Raw genomic sequence first — 20,373 nt, 5'->3', positions numbered from 1 at the left:
GTGTTACAGGGCATATTTGATGTTTGGAGCGTGCCAGTGGTAGACCTGTTGATGACCTCGAAGAACGTGCATTGTCTAACCACCTGCAAATTGAGTGTCCTCTTTGAGGTTCTTGTGGGGAGATGTTCCACTGTTGGTGGGACTCTGGTGTCCTGTGTGTGTGTTCCCGCTACTGCCTTGGATTCTGTGAGTCCTGAAGGTCTAGTTCGACAGATCGCAGCTCATCCTGATAGCCATGAATTGGGCCTAGAATACTTGGTATTCCAACCTAATAAACCTGATCTGTCCCATCAGCAGGGTAGAGTCCTTCATCTGAACCTTCATACTCTAAACGTTTACATGTGTAAAGATTAAGCAGAAACAGCTGAGTCTGTATGATTTGCCACCAGAAGTTGTATATGTGAGCTTGATGGCTCACCTCTCTTTCACTAATTCCTTCTATTCTGGGTGTTTTTGTTTTGTACAAGAACTGTCTCGTTGTCTAATGCACTCCAGTTTGTTTTGTCGTTGGCCTGGTATGGTCTTGCTGTAGTCACTGTTAAGAGCTACCTTTCACCTCTGTTTTCTTTTATGAGTTTACTTAATCTGGTCTCTTTGTTCAAATTGCCCATTGTGATTTTGAAAGGCTTACTTAAGTTTTCACCTGCACCTTTTGTTTTGACGCAGTGGAACTCTAACTTCGTTCTTAATTTTTGATTTGTATGCCCTTTGAGCCCAAGCACAGTTGTACTCTGAGGCAGCTGAATCTGAAGACCAGCTTCCTTCTGGCAGTCCCCTCTATGCGATGCATCAGTCATGTCTGGGCATTTTCTGTGCAGCCACCATCCACCTCTTTCATCACTGACAAGTTGGTGCCTAAACATTCTAGTGCCCTTTGCTGTGAGGCAGTCTATATCCATCCTTGCGTTTTTTTCTCCCCATTACATCCCTCTTAGGATGAGGAGAGTGTGCACTGGTTGGATCCCAAACAAGCTCGTAGAATCTGTATTGACAGGATTAGGGAGCACCTTCTGGACGATCAACTTTCATTGGTTTACCAGAAGAGCAAAAGTGTGGTAGTGCAAAAGTAGACTTTCTTATGGTGGATTGTCCTCTGTACTCCGTGTATTATGCTCTGGCCAAGGAGGACGTCTTGAAGGTCTCTCCCGGCCTTGGCTAGTGGTGTTCTAGCGTTTGGTATCTGCCAGGCAGCTACATGAGACCAATTCACGAGATATAATTATATCGATTCTCAAGTCTGCAGGAAGGGCTATTATGCCCTCTATGTCCTGCAGGACCTACCAGTGCTTACTTTGCCTGTTAAGATCACTGTTCTTCTAGCTCTGATTGTGTCCCGACTTGATTATGCTAATGCCCTTTATGGAGAACTCCCACAATATTTACAGCAGAGGCTTCAGTATGTTAAGAACGCTGCTGCTCGCCTGGCCTTTCATCTTCCCACGCGAGCCTCTATCACCTTTCATCTGAAGAAGTTGCTCTGGCTTCCTGTCACAAATAGTATGTTGTTTAAGACGTTGACCCTTATGCACAGTGTGCTACACCATTCTGGCCCAGACTGTCTGTGTTCTAGAACTCAACTCTGCTCTTCCTCGAGATCTCCGCACTCTTCACATGGTCATCTGGCCAAAGTTCCTAGGGTGAAACGAGCTAGATCTGTAGGCATATCCTTTTCCCTTCTGGGCCCTCAAGCTTGGGACACACTGCCTGTGGAACTCTTCTAAGTGGACAATGAGCAATCATTTAGAAAACAACGTAAGACCTGGCTATTCACATGCTAATTAGCTTTCTTCAAACTTTTTTTTTCTGGCACCTAATTCCCTGTAGCGTCAGGGCATTCCTCTGAGTAGCTGTGCGCTTTAGACATCCTTCCTTCCTTCCCTCCATCCATTCATTCATTGTAAAGTCCATTCCTCAGACCCATCCCTTAATGCAGGTATTGATTCGTAAGACGATGAATCTTGTGTTAAAAGCATCCATTAGAAGACAAGTTACCTTTAGAAAGGCTCTTTGTCTTTTTCTTACCATAGATTGACTGCCTTCTCTCCTCCCGATACGGTGGACTGGACTTTTTTGTGTGGTAAAAATTATCCAAGTTACATTTGGCATACTGTCTATTGTCAGTCCCTCTGAATCCGAGTTTTCAGAAAATAGGGTGGTAAACGGACGTCAGTGCGCTTGGGTGGCACCTGTATGAGGCTCTGCGTCATCAACTGCGGATGTGCTGTTGAGTACAATGACGCCACAGACCATACAAAGGTGTTCCGCATTTTCAATGCAGATTCAGAGAGATCACTTTAGTTGGCCATTAATTAAGCTCTACGAACCTCTCCCAAAACAAAGGTGCCTTTCACAGACCTGTACTAATTTGCCACTACGCTGGTTAATTACTGCTTTAGGTTTTATGACCTCGTAAAGTGTTTACCTGCTCTTTTAGTCTTGGATACCGTGGCACAGTATGTACTTTCTGTGCTGAAACTCTTAGAGTACATCTCTAGTGAGGCTTGTGACAGTGTGCGGTTGTCGTCTAAATAATAAGACTTTACTTGTTACAGAACTCTTTAAGAATGTGTCTTGAAAGCGTTGCACATGGCATCCTGTGCCTTGTTTGAACCAGAATGTTTGTCTTCTATTCTGTGTGTTTGTTTTTGATCTGTTGCAAAAGTTTTACTGTAATAGAGACAGGAATTCAATCTGTTAGTCCCATTCTGTATTACATGATTGAAATGGTAAAAAATGATTTGCCCCAATATTCTTTTTCTTACCTATTTTTCTCCAGTGCTGTATCTGTCACATTTCCTTGCAGGTTTCTCAGCATAACTGCAAAGCTTCTAATCATTTTGTCTCCTGTCACTGCTTTGTCGTACACACATATTTGATCATTGTTTCACCGTGTTACTCTTTTGTTTCCTCTTCTTCCTGCTGCGCCCGGTAGAACGGCTTTGAACCACATTTTGTCTTTGAGATTGACAATAACACCAACACAATTAAAAGGAGGCCGGGGATGCACACTCAGGTGATAGCATGCAGTGTGTGACCATGTAACGTAACCGCGCATGCAGGCAGTGTCTTGCGTCCATTTTTCTCATTATCCTTCCCGCTGTCCCCAAAAGCTTCTCTGAGCCACAACCTCCTTCATCACTGGTGTTTGCTTACTCATTATCCATAATGTTTTGTTTAGCCCCTGTTTAATTGCCTCCATTTATTGCATGGTGATCATATATGCATATATATATGTGACTTTGCTTTATGTTAAAGTTGCTGCAAATCGCTCCACCAACAATCGTACCTGGAATTCTTGTATTTTCACATTCTGAATGTTTTTTGATGGTCCATTGAGACACCACTGTCTTACAATGCGAATTATTGAAGGTCTCGCTGTCACTTATGACTCTCGTCACCTCTCATCACTATCACCATACACTGAAGGGACTAGACCAGAGACGTCCGAGTCCTGACCCTGGGTTATTGTAGACTTTTTGTTGGCTCTCCCCTTCCTCCTGGCAATCACAGCTTAGCAGCCTTCTCTCCCGACGTTAAACCCCTCTTCTCTCAGAAGAAAGATTGGTCAAGACCTTAAAATGTCAACTAGATTAACCTGCTTTGGTCTTTCCTCTTTATGGTGATTCCTGATACCCAGAGTGAGTCTGAGGTAAATGCTGCAAAGAAAGGTAATTTGCACAGCCGGAAGAGGCGAGTTGAATGAATGTTAGATCCCAAATAAGGTACATTTAGAGGACAGTCGGGCTGAAGAGTTCCAGAGTGTTACCTTATGGTAAAGTACGCAAAGAAATGCTGGGTAGAGAATGAAAATTGCATACACAGAAAAAGCCTCTTTAGGTATCTGTACATTTCCACTTTTTCTGAAAACCCTCTTGCATCATTAGATTTTCAAAGTACAGTACACTGAGTCAGATGAGGAGATGCATTCTGATTGATTGAGCCAGTCTCTGCTTCTCGCCATCTGCCTACTTCATTTTGTTGCGGTTTCTTCAGTCGGCTTGAGGTGATGCGAGGCGTGCCAAGCTCTCTTATGTGTGGTCATTCTAGCACTCGTAGCAGTTTAACTCCAAGAAGGCTTATCACAAAACAATAAGAAAATACTGAGATGAACATGCTACTATGTGATAGGAAACCTTCTATGAATTGGATAGAACGTACAAATAGCAAAGTCTATTACAGAGGAGCGGTTGTAAGACAGTGAGATTGCTTTAAATTAAATTATAAAAATAAACTTTTAAGCTGTTAGAAAATCGTTTTTTTGTTGCTTCTAGACTGGGTTGGATGAGTGTTAAAGTACCTTTATTACAGTAAGTTTAGCCATGCGGAGTCAGATGATCGACAGTTCCATGTGATAACATAGTGTTCGTGGTATGTGTAGCTGTGCAATATGGATGAACTGGTCAGGCAGATTTGTGTACGCTTTTCCGCCACTCCCGCTCATTCTATTAGTTGTGCGCAAGCTCAAACAATAGTCTATCAAGATGATCCTGGTTGCTACAAAATGGGCCTGGCAACCATGGTTCACAACACTCCAGGAACTCTCAGTAGTTCCACACCAAAAACTACAGCTCTCCCCAAAACAAAATTGACCCACTAGATGCTCAATTCAAAACATTATTTGCTATTTACTGCATCTACAGATGTAATCTGGCATACACATCCATAAGACTACATCTTGCTGCCCCTGCGTTTATGGAGGGCCGTAAAAGGATAATTCTTCCCACAATCCCACCCTCTCCAGTGTGGAATTTAAACATTGTCCTTACTAGGCTCATGGGCCCTCCATTTGAACCTCTACACAAATGTGAACTGCGGTTCCTTACATGGAAAGTAGCTTTCCTTGTCACAATCACCTCTCTCAGAAGAGTAAGTGAGATCCAGGCTTTAACCATACAAGAACCATTCTTACAAATACATCATAACAAAGTAGTTCTTAGAACAAATCCGAAATTCCTTCCCAAAGTAATCTCTCCTTTCCATCTTAATCAATCTGTAGAATTACCCATTTTTTTTTCTCCCAAAACCAGATTCTGTAGCAGAGCGAGCTCTTCACACACTTGATGTCAAAAGAGCTATACTTTATTACATTGACAGAACTAAACCTTTTAGAAAACCAAACCAACTGTTTGTAGCTTTTTCTCCACCTCAAAAAGGAAACCCCATTTCCAAATCTGGAATTGCCAGGTGGATAGTCAAATGGATTCAAATATGCTACTATAAAGCAAAACACACATTAACAATTCCCCCTAGAGCGCACTCAACACGCAAACTAGGGGCTTCCATGGCATTCTTAAAGAACATTCCCTTAGATGACATTTGTAAAGCAGCGACATGGTCTACGCCACACTCCTTCACCAAACACTATTGTGTAGATGTGCTGGCAAAACAACAAGCTTCTGTAGGCCAGGCTGTTCTTAAAACACTTTTTCAGACCACTGCAACAGATACAGGTGACCACCGGTAAGGGAGAGCACTGCTATACAGTCTATGCACAAGTATGTATTCTGCAGCTCATATGCCTCGAACGGAAAATGCTACTTGCCAGTATGCATCTGTTCTTGGCATGTAGAGCTGCAGAATCACATAAGCCCACCCGGTACCTCTATCTGTTCCAGCGTTATCCTACTTAGATACATTACACATGGACATCTTTTCTGTTTCTTACAAATTCCATCATTTCCCTTCATGGTGAAAAACAATTGAAGGATGAAGTCGATGCCCATGCGCGCTATCGTCCAAGGGAGGAGTCACCTATCTCGTGACTACAAAGACTTCTTCCAAGACAACAACAAACTGCAAACATCTGAGCCCAACACCAGATGGCGATCTATGCACAAGTATGGATTCTGCAGCTCTACATGCCAAGAACAGATGCATACTGGTAAGTAGCATTTTCCTTACTTTCAAGCCGCAGCTTGCACTGGCGCCACCACCATCTCCCGAGCTGAAGAAGTATCAAGACAGGGGCTCTAGCCCTATACCCTTACATTCCTACATTCATCCTCCTCTTTCTCCTTCTCCTAAAATCCCTTCTCCTTCACTCAAACTACCCACTCCTCCACCTAAAGCCACTACTCGCCCTCCTCGACATAGGCCATCACCGCCATCCTCATCAGAGGGGCCCCCACATTCGTCCTGTGGGGAGGGGGGTCGCCTAAATCCCTCTGATCCATATGATGCTCCATATAACCCGGAGCCCCAGGAGAATTCATGGTATGATAATGGTGTTCTCCCCCCCAGGCAATGACTGCAATGACCTCCACTAGCCAAACCTTCTCCACCAGTTGATACCACCTCGTATCATGAGGTCATAAGCAGGGCAGCCACCTTTCACAAGGTAAACTTACACACCATCATAGTGGAGGATGGATTTTTAGTGGAAACTGTCTCACTCCGCACTCAACACAGTACTTAACCAAGCTTAAGGGTATGTTAAAATCCACTCCGGATGTCTTTAAAGACCTTGTTAATGCCTGAGTAGTTACTCCCAGAGTCGGCCAAAAGTTTTTAAGTCCTCCCTTTCATACCCGCCTTACAACGGCGCCATAGGTGTACTTGTACTCCCTGTACTTTCTCTTCCGTAAGTAAGACGTGCCCCTCAGGCCTATACTCGTCCTCAAGCCACTCAACAAGTACATCTGTCCAACCACTTTCACATGGTCGTGCTCTGGGATGCCATTCCTCTACTGCAACAATGCAACTTCATAACTGCTCTCGAACTGAAGGACGCCTATTTCAACATTACGATCCACCTGACATACCACCTAGAAATCAGGTTCATGGTAAGTGGTCATACCTTTCAATTCAACGTTCTTTCCTTTGGGGTAACTACAACTCTGGCATCCAAGTGTCCCAGTCCCTCAAGGACTGGCTCCTCAAGAGTGCATGCAGACAGCAGTGCTTGGTGCACACCCAGATCACCCTAGATTTTCTCCAGAATCTCAGGCTCTCCATCAGCCTGGGCCAGCCCCACCTTCATCCCCTTCAGATACAGCTCTTTTTTGGGTCACTTCTAAATTCAGCTACTGGAAAGGCTTATCCCAGCCCTACACAGGTTCAAGCTTTCCAGCTGTAGCTGCCTCTATTCCAGCCAGACCGCCAGCTAACAGTCAGGACAGTAATGCGCTTCCTCGACATGATGGCCTCATGCATCACCATCATTCCTCATGCCTACTTACCCTTGCGCTGGTCAAGAGTCCCTGGCAGCACAATGATCACAAATGGAGGGTCTCTGGGAGGATCTAGTGTTGATTTGGGCGAGTACCCATTGCTTTCTGCAGTGATGGAACAGCAACAACCTTTCCTAGGCCTGGTTCCCAGAGTGGCCATCACCATGGACGCCTCTCTCAGGTGTAGGGTGCATTTCAAAGATATGACCTTTCAAGGCATGTAGGCACCCCTTCAGTAAACCTTTCACATCAGTTATCTGGAACTACTGGCACTCCAACTGGCTCTTAAACCTTTCTTCTGACACGTCTATCCCAAAACAGTCTGTGTCAAAAAAGACATCATGACTGCCATGTACTGCATTGCCATAGTCATCCCAGATGGATACAAGATCACCAGGAGGGACCGCACCAACATACCAGGAGGAGGAATCGTCTACAGGAATACCCTCAGAATCTCGACCTGCACGTCAGACACCTCCAGCACCGCCGAGCACCTGCACTTCCAGATCCACACCACCCTCAAAGGAACACTCATTTACAGACCCCGCAACGCCATCTCCGACATTGTCAGCACGCACGCTCTTGCATCCACAGACTACATTCTCATCGGAGACCTGAATTTCCACCTCGAACGCCAACGACAGCAACTCCGTCGCTCTGCTCGATAACCTTGCCAACCTCGGACTCAAACAGCTCGTGACGACCCCTACCCACACCGCCGGACACGCGCTCAACCCCATCCTCTCAGACAGCAACGTCACCTTCAGCGACACCACCGAACTCCACTGGACCGACCACCTCTGCGTCCACTTCACCTTCAAGAAACGCACCGTGCACGACCACCCGCTACGGATCCCCTACCGCAGCTGGAACAAGGTCACTGAAGACCAGCTCATCACCGCCCTCGCCCGAGACCCACCGACAAACACCACCAACACAGGCGCCAGCAACCTCAGGCAATGGATCGACGACTGCGCCAGCACTCTCGCCCCGATCAAAAAACAGACTCACCGACAGGCCAGCTGGTTCACCATCGACCTCCAGGAATCCAAGCAGACTTACCGAAGACTCAAGAAGTGTCGCCACGAAAAGACACCGGACAACCACGCAGCCCTAAAGAACGCCAGCCGCAAACACCACCAACTCATCCGAGCCACCAAAAGGACCTCCTTCAAGGAACGCATCAACAACAACGCACACAACAGCAAAGAGCTCTTCATCATCGTAAAGGAGCTCTCCAACCCCAGCTCCAACGCCATCCCGCCATCGCAAGACCTAATAGACTCCCTAGCCACCTTCTTTCACCGCAAAATTGCAGACATCCACGACAGCTTCAACACCCAGACTCTCCCCACAGCTGCCAACACTGCAGACTCACCGCCCCCCAGCCTCACCAACCACCTGCTCTCCTGGACCCACGTTAACGATGACACCATCAAGACCATGAACACCATCCACTCCGGCTCACCATCCGACCCCTACCCTCACCACATCTACAACAAAGCAAACCGCATCATCGCACCCCAACTTCGAAAGATCATCAACAGCTCCTTCGAGAACGCCACCTTCCCGGAAAGCTGGAAGCACGTCGAGATCAACGCCCTACTCAAGAAACCCACAGCGGACCCAAAGGACCTCAAGAACTTCCAGCCCTTCTTCCGTTCCCGGCAAAAGTCATCGAAAAGATCGTCAACAGGCAACTGACCCACTTCCTCGAGGAGAACAATATCCTGGACCCCTCCCAATCCAGATTCCGCAGCAATCACAGCACCGAAACCGCCCTTATCGCTGCCACAGACAACATCAGGACCCTACTGGACAGCGGGGAAACCTCTCTGCATCCTTCGACACAGTCTGCCACCACACCCTACGCACTCGCCTACACGACGCAGGAATACGCGACAAAGCCCTGGACTGGATCACCTCCTTCCTCACCGACAGAACCCAGACAGTCCGCCTTCCCCCTTTCCGTTCCGAAGCCACCAAGATCATCTGCGGCGTGCCCCAAAGAACATCACTCGGCCTTACCCTTTTCAACGTCTACATGGCACCGCTCGCCAACATCGTCTGCTCGCACAACCTCAACATTGTTTCCTACACCGACGACACTCAACTGATCCTCTCACTCACCAATAACCTCACCACCGCCAAAACCAACCTCCACGAAGGAATGAAGGCCGTCGCCAGCTGGATGCAGACCAGCCGCCTGAAACTCAACTCAGACAAGACAGAGGTCCTCATCCTTGGATCCACGCCCTCTGCCTGGGACGACTCTTGGTGGGCAGCCGCCCTGGGAGCCGCTCCCAAACCCACCAACCAGGCACGCAACCTGGGGTTCATCATGGACTCATCGCTCTCAATGACCCAGCAAGTCAACGACGTCTCCTCCTCCTGCTTTAACACCCTCCGCATGCTCCGCAAGATCCACAGATGGATCCCCACCGGAACCAGAAAGACAGTCACACAGGCCCTCAGCAGCAGCAGACTGGACTATGGCAATGCCCTCTACGCAGGGACCACGATCAAACTCCAGAAGAGGCTTCAACGCATACAAAACTCCTTCGCACGCCTCATCTTCGACATTCCTTGCCACACCCACATCACTGCCCACTTGAAAGACCTGCACTGGCTCCCAGTCAAGAAGAGGATCCCCTTCAAGCTCCTCACCCACGCCCACAAAGCACTACACAATGCGAGACCAGCATACCTCAACAAGCGTCTCACCTGCTACACCCCGAACTGCCAGCTTCACTCCGCCGACCTCGCCACTGTCCCACGCATCCACAGGACCTCCACTGGCGGCAGATCCTTCTCCTACCTTGCTACCAAGACATGGAATACCCTCCCCACACAGCTGCGACAGATCCAGGACCTGCTGACCTTCAGGAGACTTCTCAAGACCTGGCTGTTCAAGCAGTAGCTGCACTCCCACCCCGATCAGCACCTTGAGACCCTTACGGGTGATTAGCACGCTCTACAAATAATTGATTGATTGATTGATTGATTGACCTTTGGAAACAAGGGGTCATCCGTTCTGCTCTGCTCTCAGCTCTGGTGCAGAATATTTTGGGTTGAGCGATCAACCACAAGGTACATCTGCTAACTGAGTGCCTTCTTCTGGGAGTGGATAACAACTTTGCAGTCCTACTCGGCAGGATGTGGCAACAAGTCCACAAGTGGAAACTCCGTCCCCAAGTCCTGCTTCGGACCTGTTCATAACCGCCAAATACCCAGTCTTCTCCTTGAGGTTTACACAGTCCATGGGCAATGCACTATGGATGAACTGGTCAGAGATATTTACCTATTCTCTTCCATTTCTTCCATACATGATCTGGAGGCTACGGCAGACATACCTCGCCCTCATCCTGGTGGTTCTCACGTGGGCCAAACAATCCTGGTTCACAGCCCTTCTAGATTTGTCAGTAAAATGTTTTTTTTACGGAAGGTGTATTTCCAGAGAGCTAAATTATTTAATATGGGGCAACTTCATCAGTATATTGTGTCACACAGAAAATGGGATACCTTCTATCACGCCATTTGGAACTCTGTCTGAATCTGATCTTTTTGGGAATTTGCAAAACCTTAACTTCAAGAGGGACTGAGGAGTGGAGGGTCTGGAAGTGGCACAGATTCCCCACAAGACTGTTGGGATTTGCCTAAGTATAAATTGACCCTGTAAAGGCTGGTCCTTAAGCTGAGCACCAGCGATATATCCCTTGGGTGGGTAAGGAGCCGAGGTCCCAGCCTAGAGCATGGTGGAACAGAAAATTGAAGTAGAAGACCCATGGATAGAATCAGCCTGTGAAGGTTGTGGCCATGCAACGAAGTGGGAAGAGATCTGGACTCCTTGGAGGTGTGTCTGATTGGGATGATGCCTTGTTACAGATGTTGGTTGTCTATTGAGGTGTTGAGTTGTGAAGGTACGTTGCTAAAATAGAGGGAGCTGTGCATTTTCCATGATCCAGTCTTGGTATAGTCTTTGTCTACTGGTTGGATGAACTTTCCTGTCCTGACTCCTATTGGACTCAATGTCGCAATGATCTGACCACCAGTGGTTTATTTTTTGGCTCTTTTCGAAAACCAATACAAGTTTTTAAAAATGCAGATGTACTCACATTTAATAAAATAATAATTTGTGTGGGCTAGACCAGTGCACTTTATCTTGAAAAAAGGCCACCATTGCTTTTTGCAATCATTGAATTGGAGTGTTGACAAGAAATTCCTACTTACATTCTTGTGCTAATTGTGCATCATTTACATGGTGTACTCGTTAAAATCGGGTTTAATTTCTCCATGACTAACCTCCCTGAAAGCTTTCGGTAGATTTCAAAGTATATATCGAACTTCCAGCTTGGCCATTCTGTTTCCATATTTTGTATACAAGACTCATTTCTAGGCCAAGATATTAAAGTCAGCACTTTGCTCTCTTAGCATCACCTAAACTGCTGGATAGATTTAAATTCAGTTGCCCATGCTATTTTACTGTATGAAGAAGTCTCACACCACTTGTGCACAATGGCTCAGCCAATCTAGGTAATGTGGCCAGTTTGGTAAATAAGCCGCCCTTCCTGTACTAGGTCCTTAATAGTTCCCTACAATTGTTTTTCACGTTCCTAAAGATGATTAGGGAGGGAAGATAGGAACCAGGATGTAGGACCTGAATGTGTATATCCATTAACAAACTGAATAGATTTCTTATAAACATGGCGTAGCCATTCACGTGTTATTGCTCGGACATTTTGTACATGCAAATATTGTCCTAATGACTTGTATAAAGCAATCTAAGTCAATCAAGGCAATAGCTATGATGAACAAAATAAAAAAAAGAAATTGAAGGTTAATAAACTGTATTTGTAACTTTAAATAAAAAGACTGTATTGTCCCCTAGCTCTTTCAAGTGCTAGAAAGCCTGGGGTTTGGCCTACAATTTCTGGGCTGGTTCAAACTGCCCTTCACGGAACTGCGTGGCCAAGTTAAGGTTAACAATCGTGTATCACGGACGTTTACACTGGGTAGGGGCACCAGGCAGGGCTGCCCACTATCCCCCCCATATCTTTTCTCTGATCCTGGAAGCGCGGCATCCTGGGTGCGAGGACACGTGCTACTTAGAGGACTGAAGTGGGAAGAGGGGCACGAGGATAGAATATCGCTGTACGCGGACGACATTCTAGTGTATCTGCCGTCCCCCTGTGCGTCCCCAAATAGGCTCCTACAATTTACAATTTATTTATTATGTTTTGGCACTCCAAAGAGGGCCACACAAACAAAATACACAAAATACATGTACATATTCCATCATAAGAAGAAAAAGATAAACAGTTACAACACTCTCCGTTAAAAAGGACATACTACGACACAGTCCTCCTTATTTCATCAATAAATATCTAAAAAACTTTTTAAAAAGTTAAAAATATTGAAGCAAAACATTTCATTGGGAGGAGTATATAAAGCCTTTAAAAAAGAATTTGCATCAAGAATTCCCAATTGTAAACAAATTGATCGTAGCCACTTTAAACGAAGTGAGCGCAATGCAGGACAAATAAACAATACATGAGTACAATCCTGTGCGGACATATTACAAAAATTACATTGGGGTGAAGATCCATACCATTTAAGAGAGAATTAAGCGGCAATAGATCTTGCCTCAAAAGAAACCAAAATCTCCGAATGCCGTGTGATAAATTCCAAAATACATAAGATTGAGCAAGCTTCCTAGAATACGTGTTAAACAGAAGGACGCTTCGCTTCTTGGCTGTCATGGATTCTTTATCCCTCATGAAGCAAAGAGTCCAGGAAGCCTGTTTCAAAAGAGATTTTAGTTGGGAAGGAGAAATAGTAAAGATAGAACTCTCATCTAATTCAAGGAGTGCCACAGCCTTTCTGAAATTCTTAACAATTTGAGAGTGCTCTTTAAAACTTCCCAGTAATTCTCTCTTGAGCAGGGATCTCAGAGTCCCCATTTCTCCTCTAGCGAGGCTGGCGACCCAACGTACTAATGCAGACAGGGCCTGTACCCAACTGCTACGCAGACCAAATTCAAGTCTAAGAGCAGCTGTAGAGCAAGCAGAATTCAGAGAGGTTAAAGACCTTAATAATTTTCCTTCAATCATATGAAGGAAGCCCCAGTGTTTTAAATCGACCAATTCTATTCCATATAGGAGAGTAGAAGGGATTTTTGCCTTATAAACCTCTAGTAAAAAAGCAAAGTGTCTTCTCCCTGTAGCGGAATAAAGAGCACTCAAGCTTTTGCCTTGAGACAGGGCTTTACGAGAGTTGTTATCAATGTGCTGCCTCTCGCTCAGGTTTGCAGAAACAATTCTTCCTAAAAAGGTATATGATTTAACCACTTCCAATTTCTGCCCACCTACTGACCAGCCATAATTCTCGAATTTAGATTTTTTCCTCCCCGTAATGCACATAACTTTACTTTTTGAGGCATTTATCCTCAAGAAGTGGGACTCAGCAAAGTCATGTAAAGCCTGCAGACGATTAGCTAGACCTTTAGGGGTTAGATCTAGAATTAAAATATCGTCGGCATATAGAAGGCAGGCTATAGTATAACCCCCCACTACCGGGGCTATGCCAACACAAGATGCAAGTGAAGTTGGAAGATCAGCAATATACAGGGAGAACAGCAGAGGAGCCAGAAGACAACCCTGCTTTAAACCATTAGTGGAGGGAATAGCCCGCGAGAGCCCCCTTTCTCCACCCTGTAACACTCGACACCAAGTGTCCGAATGTAGAGATCGTACTAGGTCTAATAGAAGAGAGGGCATACCCAATATAGCTAGCTTTCTCCACAGCAAAGGACGATCCACTTTATCAAATGCTGTGGAGAAATCAATAAAGGCCGCATAGACTCCTCCGCCCCAAACTCTTACATATTTATCTAGCATAACCTGCAGGGCTGTAAGGTTATCCAAAGTACCATGCCCTTTGCGGAAGCCCGTTTGTTCAAGGGGTAAAATCTGGTTCACCTCGACCCAATCGGTAATTAGAGCTAGAAGGCATTTGGAAAAAACTTTTCCAATAGCATCAAGAAGGGCTATCTGACGATAGTTCATTGGGTTATTCCTATCTCCCTTCTTGAACAGGGGAACCAAAATGCTCCCCTTCCAAGAAGATGGCACAATCTTACTGGAAAAGCAAGCTCTAAATAGAGGAAAGAGAATCTTACTCCATAAGACAGGGTCTAACTTTAGTATCGAAATGGGAAGTTCATCGGGCCCCATAGCTCCAGAGGAGCGCATATCCTTAATGGCCATTTCAATGGTTTTCTCTGAGGGGGCTTCAATGGGAAGCTCAACATCTCTAGGAGCTCCTAAGGAGCATTCACAATCAAATGCTACGCCATTCCCAGCATAAAGGTCGGAGATAAACGACACCCATAGGCTCCTAAATATCTTCACTATTTTGGCAAATACTCAGGTTATGCCATTAACTGGACTAAATCAGTTTTATTTGTTCTTCAGGGCTCAATTCCTAGGATTCCCCCGGGATGCAAGCTGGAAGTGGCCCTTGACGGTTTTCGATACCTAGGGGTTTTTATCACCCCGACCCCCAACTCTGTCATGACAAGAATCTAGCTGCCCCACTGGTTAGACTTGGAAACGACATCGCTGATTGGAGATCCCTGCCACTCTCTTAGCTATGCCGGGCGGCCTTGTTTAAGATGCTCGCTCTCCCGCGGTTTTTGTATGTTCAGAATTGCCCATATAAGATTTCTGACTAATATTTTACCAGTATTGACCGCGAGGTTCGATCACTGTTGTGGAATGGAAGAACACCTCGTGTAGCACTGCATAAATTAACCAGAAGGTGATACGATGGGGGGGATTGCCTTTCCAGACATGCGACTTTATTATTGGGCGTCACAGCTCGTGGTGGTAAACCACTGTTTGTATCGCTCTCCATTAGACCCTGCCTACATGCTCGACAAATATCAGATTGGAAGGGAGAGATACCGTGGTGCGCTACATACATAGGTCCGGAGAGGCAGAAATCTGGGCCTCACGGCCTGCTCGGTGGTGCTCTGGCATCAGGCTACTAAACGCTTAGGCTAGACTGACGTGCTGACTCAATCCACTCCGTTGTGGTACACTCATAAGCTAGGACTTTCGTGCCATCAACCTGGGTTTGATAAATGGGCGCAATCAGGCTCTCCAACATAGGCCATCTTGTAAAAAAAGGTAAAATCCTAATGTTCCAGGAACTAAAGGAGAAATATGAATTGGCTCAGGAGGAGACGTTTCGTTATCTACAGATCTGTCATGCCCTAACGACCGCTCTCCCAGATATGGGTAGTCTCCCGGAGTCGTCCCCACTAGAAGACCGGCTGCTCTCGGAATCAATCCCAGACAGAGCTATTTCTTTAACTTACCGCAAGCTATGTAATAAATTACCTGACCCGTTTCAAGCTCTACGTAGTCGATGGCAAGCTGACATCGAAGATGAGGATTGGCAAACAGCACTGATGTCACCGAGAGAGGCAGCGATTTTGCTTCGCTTCCGTTTGATTCAACTAAAAATCTTCAGCATTCAATAAAAACAAATTATTTTTAAAAAAGAAGACTGTATTGTCTAGCCAAATAAAGGAGTAAGAATACATGAATACACAGAACCAGCTTCTTGCAGTTAAACAAATTGTCACTAATTTACATTCCATATTCCTTGGGTTTCCTCTTTTTCACTGGTAAGATTATGGTCTGCAGGAGTGCCCAAATGTCTCAAGTTCCTTTCTAACTTCTATTCCTTTGTCTAATGTGTTCCTTTTTTAAATTGGTGCATTCTTTTTTGCTTCCATCAAAACTGTGGTTACTTATGAACAGTCCCAATGCTTGAGAAATAAAAAAAGAACATGCAGAGCATAGGTTGGGTTGTGAGCTGAGCGCAGACATTAATCAGGAAGCTGCTTGAGAAACACCCATGCCTTGAGAACACTGCTCTTGCAGCCTTCACGGGGATCTGCTGTACTATTATCCTGGGCCACCCCAAGTCCTTTGAAGTGCTAAACAGTTCTGTAGGTTAGATTAAAGCCCTCTTCATTGAATGTAAGTATTCTCCTTACCCCTATTGAAGATTGTAGAGTTCCTCAGAGTTTAGTATTAACCCCCACATCTTTTTCATATATCACTATTCTTTCGAAGGCATTCTTATTCCTGGTCTGAAGCCTGATGCTCCAAAGAACTTTGTGGTCACCTACCCCTGTCATTGTAGGCCCATGTGAACAAAGTCACTATCGCCAGCTTTATACTATCTGTAGTTTTGAAGAATATATTTCATGTTTTCCTCTTGACTCATGGAAAACAGTAACATAGATCACTGTTCCTCCCTCACTGGATTCAATCAGTGCCTTCTTTTTTGGGTTGCTTGACTATATTCTGGAAAGACACCAGGCGGTCCAAAATCCATATGCCTACGGCCAGTTCTTGGGGTTTGTCCAATTGTCTTAAAAGAAGGAAAATGAGGTAAAAAATGGTTGCCATATCCTTGCAAGTAGGCAAATAGCTACATGCCGAGTGCAATCCGGTGGTTTGTGATTTGATGGGTGGTCAAAGGACCTGATGGAATGGATACTGGTCGGGGAAATTCATATGAGAAATGGATTATAGTGACAGAAGATCACATTGATTGGAGGGAAATATATGAAAGACTGACTAGTTGTGATGCGGAAGTCGATTCATCTGACGCTTATTCAATCAGAAGCAACATAAGTGGGAAGCAAAGCTCACATAAGAAGTGAAGCTTTGTGGACATATTGTTGTATTGGGAAAGTAAAGAAATAAAAAATGTGATTTGTGAAAATAATTGGCTTTGATAAATGAAGGAGCTATAAGTGAAGGAGCTATAAGTGAAGGAGCTATAAGGAGCATGGGGAGGAGCTACAGACAAGCAGAGGACTGTAGGAGAGGAATCCATGCAAGGGAGGGAAGGAAACTGGGTGAAGAATGAAGCTTAAAACAATTACAAGACCACACAAGAGGGTAACTTGGAAATGGGATAACAGTGATAACTTACTAATGAGATAAAAAAATGAATGAAGTGATTTTTAAATGAAGGTGAAGGACGTTAAGAGCTACTGATTTGAAAAACTACAATCATCCATTAAAGTGAGTTGCAAGTCATGTTGGCAGGCTTGCAAAACAGGGTTTGCTAAGGACAAATTGCGTTTGACATTGAAGCAATCTCTGGTGGAGAGAACTGAAGCTCATTTCTCCAACAGTGAAGTTATTCAGCTGATCTTCCGTAGCACAAACCATCATTGCTAAGAGAACATACTCTGAGCTCAGAGCCACCAGCTTTAGAGCACCCAACACCCAGGTATGAGCAAAGCTCAAGTTGATAACTTGCTATTGACCCAGCTCTTCCTTGTGTCTCTGTTAATCTTCACATGGGAAGAACTAGCGTCCGTGAAAGCCGAAGATGTGAGGAGCCTGGTGAGGAGTAAAAAACTGCCTCTGGCCTTCTAGCCTCATAATCCTCCCCGTGCCTACCCTAATTGTAAATCAAAATCTCTGTCACTTTCTATTGAAGGAGGTGTGGAAGATTGACTTGCAGAGGGAGCCATGCACCACACTGGACTAGTCATGAAATGGGTACCAGGAGTAGGTCACCCATGAGGCTTAGGAAAGATGTGTGAGGATATTAGAAGCAACTTGGAGGGACGTCGCCACGTAGGCATTGGTCACTTGTGCAAACCTGGTGTGGAGGGGCAGTGGTACGAGGGGCACCTACAATGTGCATGCTATTATCGTCACCAGTGGTTTTATGAACCTGTAGCTATTTAAATATTTGGAACTTTAAACTAAGAACCTGCATTACACATAGTCTCTTGTCATCCCCCATCCCTGGGCCTTTGCACATTATTTAGAGGACATCTCTAAGTTGTACCTTATAAGAGATGTTCTTATTATGAATGAGTAGGGATGGGGTTTCTCTGTAAGAACACCTTTCACAACACAGTCGTAATGGAAATGTATTTGTAATGCTCAGTAAGGGCATAAAAGCCTGCACTTAGTTTAATACCTTCCTTTAAAATACTCTGTGAAAATGAAAATTAATTTATTTAGTTGATTACAATTACTTGTGCACTTTGATGTATAGGAATACAGGTTTGTTTTATGAAACCTAAGCCACACTTCAAGCCCCAGTATCTATTCAGGCTCAATTGCCCAACAGGATATTTCCTTCCTGAGGTTTCTTCTCTCTAAAAAGACCTTTTTAATAAAGCTATCAGTGAATTCCCTTTGACAATATCTCGTAGGCCTTTTATGTTTTCTTAACTTTAAGCTATTTTGCATTGTTTCATCTGTGTTCTCCCTCAAACCTAATATTTGTAAACTGCAGATATTGATTGCCTCCCAGTTTGGTGGTATTCCCAAAACAGTGTTTTCTGAGGCCTTGGTTAGGGGTGAGTAGACGCTGCAGCTAGTCCAGCGGGTCCTGGATTCAAGGTTTCTCGCAGGCTTCTACAGGACTGACTGTTAACTGTCACTGTCTTCTGTTGCCTCTTTCTCTCTTTCTGTGTGTAGCCTCTGTCGGGGTTGAAGAAAGAGGACTCTGCTAGTTCCATGTCTGTTGCCTCGGCCTTCCGGCTTGTCCAGGTATCTTGGGCTTCTGTTTTTACTGAGCATACAAGCTTCTTATAGCACATCCTGGAAAACAGCAAGCTTAGGGTTGAGGGTAGGTTGGGGCAGGGCATTGCTACATTGCTGCATGGCCGCTTGAGTTTGCTTGTAAGTGGGTGTCCGTTTGTTCACGTTCTGCCCAGTAATGCCTCATATTAGTGTCATAAGTCTGTTTTCAGGATCTTATTCTTATGCAACTACTGCTTAATATTTAATAAATCATGGGATAAATGATGAAATGTCTGAGTTCTCCTATCCTCTGAGCTGAAGTGGAACAATGATTTCTAAACCATTTGGAGACACATAGCCCTCCACTCTGAACCCCAAACACTCCCTGCAACTCTCTACGCTCCTCTTTTCCCTACTCTTATTCGATTTTCTAATTTTAATCCTACAGGGTAGAAGGGAAAGTCTTCTTCTGGTCAAGGTGGCCTCGATATTATACTCATTGTACCACTTGTGTACTACAGACTTAATATAAAAGATCAAAGGCCACAAGTACAAAGTTGTTTTGTGATGCAAAGACAAAAAGGCTTTTTCACATGTACAGAGCCCTATTTGCGATTCGGAAACCTATTACCAAATTGCAAATTGGGTTAGGGATTTGGTATTAGGAAGGGCTGTGCTTAGGGCGTCCCTTCCTAATACCAAAACGCAGTGGTATGTGTGAATGTTTTGTGACTGAGATGCTGTCACAAAACATTCACATTTTACCACCTACATTAAGTAGGTGTACCCATTCGCAAATGAGAAGGGATCCCAAAGGAAACCCTTACCCTTTGTGAATGTTTGTAAAAACATTTTTTAAGAGCAGGCAGTGGTCCCACGGACCCCTGCCTACTCAAAGAAAATGGAAAAGAACTTGTCTTTTTTTTTCCTTTCAAGAAAATAGGCTGCATTTAAAAAAAAAAAAAAACTTTAAAAAAAATCCCTTTGATTTTAGCGAATCCCAAATCGCCGCAAACCGAGACCTACCTCATTAATATTCATGAGGTAGGTCAATTTGCAACCCACTGGGAATTGCAAAATGTGTCAAATACACATTTGTACACTTGTGTTTGCGAGCATCAACTAGCGAATCACAATAATTTGCTATTTGGTAATTGCAAACGATTACCTTTTTACATGTGGCCCCAAGCTATTGGATAGTGCATTCAGACTGTACGCTGGAGTCTCCTCCTCAAACAACTCTCTAGTAAAAGTTCTGAACCTTAATTCAACAATATGTTCCTCTTGTTGACTACAGGCTCCTATGCATTCTGGTAGGAGGACGCGGCATCAGATTAACCGTAGAAACATGTTTTCTGGAGAATTCTTCTTCCTAATAGTTGAAACTGAAGCCTGACAGGATGAGATAGGCCCCCAGCATAGCCCTTGCAGCACAGATTAACAGCAAGCAGGAGAAGCACTTATTAAAGAGACATCTACACACTGACAGCAAGAGATGTGCTTGTGACCTCCGAACTGTAGATTCTGTGACTGTGTATGAGACTGTATAATGATAGAAGATGTGATACACAAGGGAACTCCTACTGACTGACCATAGAAGCGCATGTGCTTCTAAAGGTGAGTTTTGT

At 44.9% G+C, this 20,373-nt stretch overlaps 1 protein-coding gene across 24 annotated transcripts in view; it reads left to right on the top strand.

Annotated features, from left to right (window-relative positions):
* Positions 1 to 20,373, top strand: part of LRCH3 (leucine rich repeats and calponin homology domain containing 3) — a 516,524-nt gene that overhangs the window by 319,649 nt on the left and 176,502 nt on the right. For 7 of the 24 annotated variants that reach the window (XM_085635752.1, XM_085635751.1, XM_085635750.1 and 4 more), the window contains exons 16-17: positions 2,933 to 3,013; positions 18,701 to 18,772. The exons of the other annotated variants lie outside the window; for them this stretch is intronic. In XM_085635752.1, coding sequence (XP_085491878.1) covers positions 2,933 to 3,013; positions 18,701 to 18,772 — 153 coding nt within the window. The remainder of the gene's footprint in view (positions 1 to 2,932; positions 3,014 to 18,700; positions 18,773 to 20,373) is intronic. 24 annotated transcript variants of the gene reach the window in all.

Source organism: Triturus cristatus, chromosome 11 (genome assembly GCF_964204655.1).
Source record: "Triturus cristatus chromosome 11, aTriCri1.1, whole genome shotgun sequence".
Lineage (NCBI taxonomy): Eukaryota > Metazoa > Chordata > Amphibia > Caudata > Salamandridae > Triturus > Triturus cristatus.
The sequence above is the reverse complement of the archived record's forward strand: the minus strand, read 5'-3'. Positions and strand labels throughout refer to the sequence as shown.